The 9,064-nt window shown below is 39.4% G+C and overlaps 1 protein-coding gene across 1 annotated transcript; it reads left to right on the forward strand.

The window, feature by feature from the left end:
- The first annotated feature begins 658 nt into the window (after positions 1–658).
- Positions 659–4,772, forward strand: chst1 (carbohydrate (keratan sulfate Gal-6) sulfotransferase 1). The gene is made up of 2 exons (XM_058628611.1): positions 659–976; positions 2,640–4,772. The coding sequence occupies exon 2, from the start codon at positions 2,686–2,688 to the stop codon at positions 3,970–3,972; it is 1,287 nt and encodes a 428-aa protein (XP_058484594.1). The 5' UTR covers positions 659–976; positions 2,640–2,685; the 3' UTR covers positions 3,973–4,772.
- The last annotated feature ends 4,292 nt before the right edge of the window (positions 4,773–9,064 follow it).

A 9,064-nucleotide genomic window follows, 5' to 3' on the forward strand; every position in this document is an offset into this window, starting at 1 on the left:
GTAGACACTCGAGCACAGGTGAGACACATAGGACACATTAGGGTGGGGCAGACAATCAACAAGAAAGACAGAACAGGAAGTCAAATTAACAAGGTACACATACTAGGAGGAAGTCCAAAAAACAAACAAACAAACGAAAACAATGAAACCACAAACTGAACTAAAAGCCCAAGGTAAAGAAAACAGATCAACAAAAATCAGAATAAATTTCCAGCAAAAAGTGCCTGGATAACTCAAGGGGTGGGACAAACAAAGCCAAATCATGTGTTGCCTTTTTTTTTAACTGTAAGGTCACTATGAAGAAAAGAAATAGGTGTGAATGGAAGTCTTGATCATTTTTCAAAGTAAAAGCACTCCACTGGTCCAGTTATCTGATTTCATTAATTTCTTTCAACAGATTTTTACTGTGAATGGCATTTAGATAAGTATTAATGAGTATTTAAAAGTATATTTTACAATGTTTCGAAAGAAAACGTTATATACTGTTACGGATGGGGTAAGGATTTGATTAGGCTGTTCAAATATAAGGAATTCGATGCATTTTTTAACAAGGGAGAGAGAGGGAGAGAGAGAGAGAGAGAGAGAGAGAGAGAGAGGGAGAGAGAGAGAGGTGGAAAGAGGGAGGGGTCTGGGCTGGTCCAGACAGTCAGTCCTTGTGTACCTCACACACTCACAGCCTCCGCGCATCATAGAAGGGAAGCCTCGCTGACGCTGTTGCCGGTCAGTCTCACCGCCTGTCCGCTGGAGAACAGCCTCCCTCCACCACTGTACCTCCTCTGGTGTCCGGCGTCTCTGATGCTAAACGTTCTGTTCAAAGCGACCATTATATGTAAAACGCTGTTGGGGCAGACGCATTGTTTCCTCTGCCCCTGATCCGAGAGCAAACGCACGGTGGACAGCGTTAGAAGACGGAGGGAAACCAGCCGCGACTCATGGATGTAGAGCGCATCATGAGAATACTACAACTGCCAACAAGGTATAACGGATATTTGCTCCTTAATGTTACTGCATTCTACGCTTTTTCCTCCATTCTGGACTGACACAGACTGTTTACAACACTAGCTTGGCTGGGTGGGATGCTCATTTCATTTGTTCCGTGTTTTCTTATCGCAGCATTAGTGTGAAATGTCTGCATCGCGGAAAATCTCTGACCAGAAGCCTGTTCCCGCTGCAGCATCCTCGGTTATTATGTTTATTCTTATCATGTCATCATTATTAGTATTAGTATTAAGATAAGGTGTGATGTTGTCTATGAGCACATGACGTTCACAGCAGTCAGTATTGTTTTTAGACTCGGAAAAAGCAAAACATTGTCAGCTGAAGTCTCTCTATGCAGTGCGATCTGTGCTTTTGTGGTAGCACTATTATTTTATCCCTAGTCTTATTTCAATGTTTTTACATTCTCTGTATTTGGAATAGATATTCTAATGCACCACTTTCTTTTTTCTACTAAAGTGCAGCCTTCTCCCCTATCACCAAAACAGCTGCCTTTATCAAGGCCATTGCATTTTAGTATGATCCTGTGTATTTAAAAAACAAACACAAACCTGACTGGTCTTTATTGATTATATGATTACATAATTATTGGCTGGCAGCATCATTTATCCTTGACATGACATTGGCACTGTAGTTTTAAACTACTGTTTTTCTGTCCCTACTGGCTTGTACTTTTTTTATTTTTTCGTGATTAACAAGTGAAATACATCACAATTCACCAATGACTGTAGGCCTAACCAGGTCCTTGGATTAGATGCAGTTGCACTGGAGAAGACAGAGTAAAGTGTGCATAGAATGTAGAGCTTATTTGGAAAATACCAAAATAAAATTATAAGGTCACTTATGGTGAATTTTTAACTCATACATAAAGACACACAGATGGAACCAGAATGGTCAGAATATCAGTGCAACATACATTTTAAAACATAATAAAACAGTTATTCGCATTTTTCAATCTATAGATTCTCTATACAACCTGATGTATACTTGTATGTCACTGTCACCATTTTATTATTCAAAAACTAGCAAGACACATGAGTTTTTGATGAATTATTTTACATAGTAACTTAGACCACATTTTTTCCCCAATATATAATATACTTGATTATTAAATATTTAGCTATAAAGAGACTGTTGTAATGTAATGTTGTAATTTCACCCCAGAAATAAAGTAATACTTGCAATTGCACCTTGTATTCAACCTACAGATGACTCATGCCCAGAGAATTTGGATGAGTGGCTGAACGATTTAGGAAAAAATCTAATTGTGATTTTTCGGAGTTATTAAAATTACGATGTGATTTGTGATTTTTTTACTATGAACTATGTTACCTTTTTAAAATTTGCCTTTGATAAAACATTAGAAATATAAGAACTAAACTGGAGCTTTGTCATATGCTATTGTTTCAAATTGTGATTTTTATTTAAAAACAATAAGTTGTTCAATGGCAGTAGGGTGAATGATAAAATGAATTGTATAAAACTTGATTTTAGAAAATATTAATTTTAATATAAATTTCCATTTACTTCAGTATATGATCGACCCTGCAGTATTTAGTGTAATTATCTGTTGTATTTACAAAAGTGTTAGATCACACACATTTCTGAAATAAATAAAAGTATTAAAAAAAATGTTTTCACAGGGAGGACCTGGCATGGACCGCTGTGTCTAAATGAAGTGGTTCAGCCATGCAATGTTCCTGGAAGGCAGTGATTCTGCTGGCCTTGGCCTCCATTGCCATCCAGTACACAGCCATCAGGACTCTCACCTCCAAGCCTTTCCAGCTGTGTCCATTGCCCAGCCCCCAGAACTGTGGTCTGGGTGGCCAAGACACAGAACCTCCCTTTGAACGGGGAGCACCAGGCAGTGGAGGCTGCGATGACTACCCATACTTTTCCATCAATGCCACACGAAAAACTCATATCCTGGTCCTGGCCACCACTCGCAGTGGCTCCTCCTTTGTGGGTCAGCTGCTCAACCAGCACCAGGAGATTTTCTACCTGTTTGAGCCTCTGTATCATGTTCAGACTACACTGATTCCACGTCTGTCCCACAGCCGCAACCCTGCAGACCGACGTGTTACACTGGGTGCCAGTCGAGACCTCCTGCGTAGTCTGTATGGTTGTGACCTCTATTTTCTGGAGAGCTACATCAAACCAACACCCACAAACCACACCACGGATAAACTGTTTCGTCGTGGTGCCAGTCGAGCATTGTGCCAGCAGCCTGTGTGTGATGCCTTTGGCCCTGCTGATGTCAATGTGGAGGAAGGTGACTGCATTAAGAAATGTGCAGCTCTAAACATGACGTTAGCAACAGAAGGATGCCGTGAGAAGCGGCATGTGGCCATCAAGATTGTTCGAGTGCCGGAGATTGGAGATCTACGCGCTTTAGTGGAAGACCCGCGGCTTAATATTAAAGTCATTCAATTGGTCAGGGACCCACGTGGTATCTTATCATCACGGATTGAGACATTCAGGGATACGTATCGCCTGTGGCGTATTTGGAGGGCCACGGGGAGAAGGCCCTATAATCTAGACATGAGTCAGCTCACTGTTGTCTGCGAAGACTTTCTCAATTCTGTTTCAACCGGTCTCAGCCACCCTTACTGGCTGAAAGGGAAGTACATGTTGGTTCGCTACGAGGATTTGGCTCGAAATCCACTTCTCAAGACAAAGGAGATCTATGATTATCTGGGGCTGCCCATGGATAAAAATGTGGAAGACTGGATTCATGTAAACACTCGGGGCAGCAATGAGCCCTCAGCAAAACACAAGTTTGGGACAGTAAGAGATTCAGCAGCCAATGCGGAGAGTTGGCGTTTAAAACTGTCATATGACATGGTAGAGTACACACAGACTGTATGTCACAAAGTACTTCAGCAGCTGGGATATAAAGCTGTGAAATCAGTGGAGGAACTGAAAAATATGTCGCTCTCACTGGTACAGGACAAAGCTTTTGTACCTTTTTCGTAACAAGGATAGTTCTCTAATGACTATTTTTGATACATTGATAAATGTTGCCTTATGGGTTCCTTAGTTTGTTGATTTTGTTCCTGTAATTGTGTTTCTTCAAATTTGCACTAAACTTTAAAGACTCTGAATGCACCAAGGGAACAATGAATTATTCCCCAATGTTACAGATCAGCACACTTAAAACACAAAGTAATTACATGAGCTAATTTAACTATGTCTTATTATTTCATGTTAATTTTTTTCCATCCATATAATCAAGGTAAAGCACTGTCATTCATGTATGGTTGCTGTTGTTTTAACACAACTAAAATGTTCCCCTTCAAAACATGGGATGGGGGCCGGTAGAGGATCATCAGTCAGTCAGTCAGTCATCATCTACCGCTTCATCCTCCACCAGAGGGTCGCGGGGGTGCTGTGCCAATCTCAGCTACATCGGGCGATAGGTGGGGTACACCCTGGACAGTTCGCCAGTCCATCGCAGGGCCACACACAGATAGAGACAAACAACCATTCACTCTCACACTCACTCCTATGGTCAATTTAGAGTGTCCAATTTACCTAATCCCCACATTGCATGTTTTTGGACTGTGGGAGGAAGCCGGAGAACCCGGAGAAAACCCATGCACACACGGGGAGAACATGCAAACTCCATGCAGAAAGGCCCTTGTTCCAACACTACACCACCGTGTGACCGCCAGTAGAGGATATTTTATTTATTTTTTTTTTTTTGTGATACCTGTCATGGCAAATTTGGACTGTACATGCCCTACTGTGCAATAAATAGTGAATGTTACAGTCAACCTTTACCACTGTGGCATTTCTATCAACATGGGAGTAGAATATACTTCTGACAGATGTCACACTTGCAAAGGATAATTGCTGACAATTAATAAGCTCTCAAGTTAAAGGGACAGAATCCCACTGGAGGTCATGAGTGTATCACCACAGGATATAGTACCATCTGTGATAGACAAACACACTCTAATGAGAGCTAATGCTATGATTACAACTGCAGGTGCACAGGAAATAAACCTTTTTCATTTTTTTTCTCAAGATGATTACGGTACTTGGTACAAGGTACTAATCTAAGTACTAAGTAGTACTAATCTAAGTCTAAGTTTATTTTTGTTTTTTATTCAGTTCGTATGTATAAGTTCCAGTCAGTTGAATCCATTTACTCTAAATCAAACAGTGTGAAACTTAAACTGCCATTTATGTCTATAGTTAAAATGCTAATTTAACAGTGGAGCAGCACCCAGTTTGTATTTCCTCTGATAGAGAAAAACTGGCATATTTGCATGCATGTTTCAGCAGAGCAATGTTCAAGGGTAGAAGGTCCATGCCTCTTTTGTTTCTCCTCAACACACTGGACAGTTTCTAGTATTTAAAAAAAATATTGAATAATAATAAAAAAAAAATTGCCTTCAAATTTTCAAATCAACAAATGTATTTCAATAATTGCCATACGTATTTGCTGTTTAATTAATCAAATTAAATGTGATTAATTAAACAGCAAATAATTATGTCCATTCATGGAAAGTTCGATTTGACACAAACCAGCATATACACTGTTTAGGTAAACATTCTCACAGTTGGTTTATATGTCAGAGCATATCAACCACTTTATGCAGCAGCTAGTTTGTCAGAATTGTCTTTTGGACAGTGTGCAGAATACAGTGATCATCACATGCTCTGCTCTGTATTTCTCAGTCTCTCTGCGACAGCATCAACTTAAATTCAAAGTCAGTTTGCACTGTGTTGCACAGATATTGTCACAAATATGTGTACAAAATCACCCGCTGCCATAAACTGCAGAGTAAACAGATTTACTGTGGGATATTGGTGAATGCTGAATTTATTGCATTTAAGGCTTTAGTCAAATGTGACATACACAAGTGAAGCAGATAAAGATATTTAAGTACAGATTAATTATTTGCATTACATTGTTATGAACAATGTTTTTAACCTAAAAATACAAATAAATGGATCTTGGACTTAAAGATTGCTATAAAACAGTACTATAATTTTACAAAATAGGTTGAAGATGCTCATTGATGTCCATGCCGCGACCACTTATTTACCCATAACATATAAACTCTGTGAATGGAGCATCACTTGCCCTGGCTCATCAGTATTGGCGACTGGATGTCCATTGAGATGCTGAGCACAAACCTTTGATCCTCCTCTGTGCTGAGGCTGGAGGCAAACTCTCTCTCACCACAGCCACAACTCCACTCCAATCCCTCTCTTCTGCTGCTTTCTCCATCATCCACCTTTCTTTTTACAGATATCTCAGGGGATTGTTCCTTTGTTTCAGTGCTCACTCTCTGTTTTTTACTTTACCTCTGAATTTTATGGATGTGCTTGGCATACTTTTAAAACTTAAAAAATGCTTTAAGGTTGGGCTTGTGTACATGCATATGATTTACTTCATATGCCATGCAGTGTTTTGACAAGCCTGCAGCTCTTTGGCTTGTGTATTTTGATCAGCTAATCAGCAAGCTGGGTTGCAGCTCTGATTTTTGTAAGATTTTTAAACAAGCAAACCACATATTATGATCATAGGACTGATTATAGTTGTTATACGTGATTATTGTGCAAATAATTCTACTGCCTTAAATGGATTCAAGAATGTATCTGCCACTGAAAAGTAAACCAGAGACTCATTTATATCTAATTTATATCTCATGTACTAATAATGAGAACTTACATCACTGCAGCGAGAGATTCCAGCTGAACATGCACATTTTACTCATCTTTGAACCCTGCTTCTAATGCTGGACTCTAGTGTTAAAGACACATTTCCTCCACCACCTTCCTTGCGTGACCCCCACCCACAGTTTGCAGCCTGCTCTTTATGTATCTATGTGATGCTGTGTCTTTGGGCACTTGCTGCCCCCTCATGTGCAGGACTGAACATATGGTTCACAAGCCCCTGGAAGAAAGAACAGCAAATCCCTCCCTTGCCCTGTCTGCCACCCTCTTTCTCTCTTACTCTCTCTTTTTTTTCTTATACCCTCATAATGTGACCTTAATCCTCTGTCCTTGTGTGACTGCATGCAGAGCAGAAAGATATTCCTTCCCTGTGCCCTCGGTTAACTGAGCTGAACTGAAGTCTGAGATTGAAATCTGCTGTCAGAAATTCACACGTCTCACTTTTGCCTTTGTATACAGTACATGAGTGAGTCAGTGAGTGTAAGTTTTGCTGTTCATTGTTGGTGGGGAAAGCTCATTGGACCAACTGAATTGAACCAATCCTATGAATCATTGCACTTTACCATTTCAGTGTCACTATTTCTGGAGTAAAGAGTGTACAGTAAATGAACTGTGAACATTTCAGTGTCACCACAGTCTTCTGTTGCCATTTTTTTTCCCTGAAATTTGACTCTGCATCTGAGGAGCCTGCATGATTTAGTCAGCTGGTGCATAGATGATTGCTGACATGCTTTACAGCACGGAGCTGTGAATGAGTGTTGAGGCTTGTAATCAACAGTATTCATGTGAAAATCATGAAATCCTTTTGTTAGACTCTTCTGCGCAGGTTGTTCTAAATCTGATTGCTGCTGAAAATGTGGGGGGTGGATGAGCCAGGTTTTGAAGTATGATGAGCAGCTTAATTGAAGCTGTCAGCAGGTCAGTGTAGCAACCAGGTCATTACGTAGTCAGAGATCCAGAGCACCATGATAGGCTTAATGGACAAAGCAGCTTTGAAATGTATTTGTTTTGAAACTAAAATATCCTGTTTTTTATGCAATCTAGAACAGTTATCCTTCTGGGTAATAGAATTTTACAGGACATTTGTCATTTGACATTTTGTACTTGCGTTGTTGCCTAACATTAAAAAGTTTTTAAGCCTGAAGTAAATATATGATGGTAAAATAAATTACCTGTTCACATATTTTACATTTAACCTTTTTTGTATGAAGTTATTTTAAGGGGAGAACTGGAAATGGCAGGCTGCCCCTTAAATGCCGGGGGCCGCAGCTGCAGCTGGCAGGCATTGCTTGCTCTTGCTTGCTCACACAGCCTTACATACGTGCACATTCACACTGAGGACCAATAAATTAATATTTTTCCTGGGGAAATGTAGACACGTGAGTGTGTGTGGGCTATATGTGCATGCACTCACAGCTAAACCACTGCTCATGGCACTGTGGTCAAATTCTAACTTTAACTTACAAGAGTGAATGACATGACATTAACATACAAGCTAACAAAAGTGTTTTTGGATTACACGGAACATTGTTCTGAAACTGGAACATTTAGAGATATGAGACTTTTAATATACCTGGTGTTATATTGTCAACACGTGACCAAGGGGCGTATTGTATGTGTGTTCGCTAAACAGTGACTTTATTCAGTAAATTGTGTTCAATGTGACCGGCTGAAGTTCATGAATGACAACAGCAATGTAGGCTTAACAAATATTTTTTCAGGCACAAAGTTGTTACGGAACGGATGTCTTCCACTTGATCTATGTCTTAAAATTGTTTTTTTTTATCTACATGGAGAAATGAGACATATCTGTGACAAGCACTCATAGAGGGAGTTTATGTGCACCCTGACATTCTGGAGATGTTGATCTTGATTTTGCATCAGTGTTTTGGCAAACATCACTTTCTTTATATACAGAGGACCTGAAGTAATGACTTTTTGAGTTTGATTTACATTCAATATCTTGTGTACACAGGGCTTCATTTTAGAATGAAGATTGAAATCCTTGAGGGTTTTTCAAAACATTTGATATAGAAAAGAAAGTATAACAAACCTTTAGCAGCGTCCATATATCCCTTTAATTGGAAACTATTGAAACAAACAGTTTCTGGAAGTTGTTGTGTTTATTTCTCTTTTTAGTTCCTAAATATGACATGATAGAAAAATGATGTTATGCTCACTATTTGACAAATAGCTACACTGGTTCTGACTTCAACAAATTGTGTTGAGCATTTTCTACTTGTTTACTGATTTAATATGTATAGTGCATCATCCTCAGCTGTTATGGTCTCTCCTAAGTGAATTTGTGTAAAAAATGTTTTTTTTTTTTAAAACAACACAACATTTACATCCTTAAGGGAGTCTCTAAACACACTTC

The sequence above is a fragment of the Solea solea genome, chromosome 5 (genome assembly GCF_958295425.1).
Source record: "Solea solea chromosome 5, fSolSol10.1, whole genome shotgun sequence".
NCBI classification, from domain to species: Eukaryota; Metazoa; Chordata; class Actinopteri; order Pleuronectiformes; family Soleidae; genus Solea; species Solea solea.

Bases quoted from the DNA above. Each gene is read 5' to 3' on its own strand.
- chst1 (XM_058628611.1), top strand. From the start codon at position 2,686: ATGCAATGTTCCTGGAAGGCAGTGATTCTGCTGGCCTTGGCCTCCATT.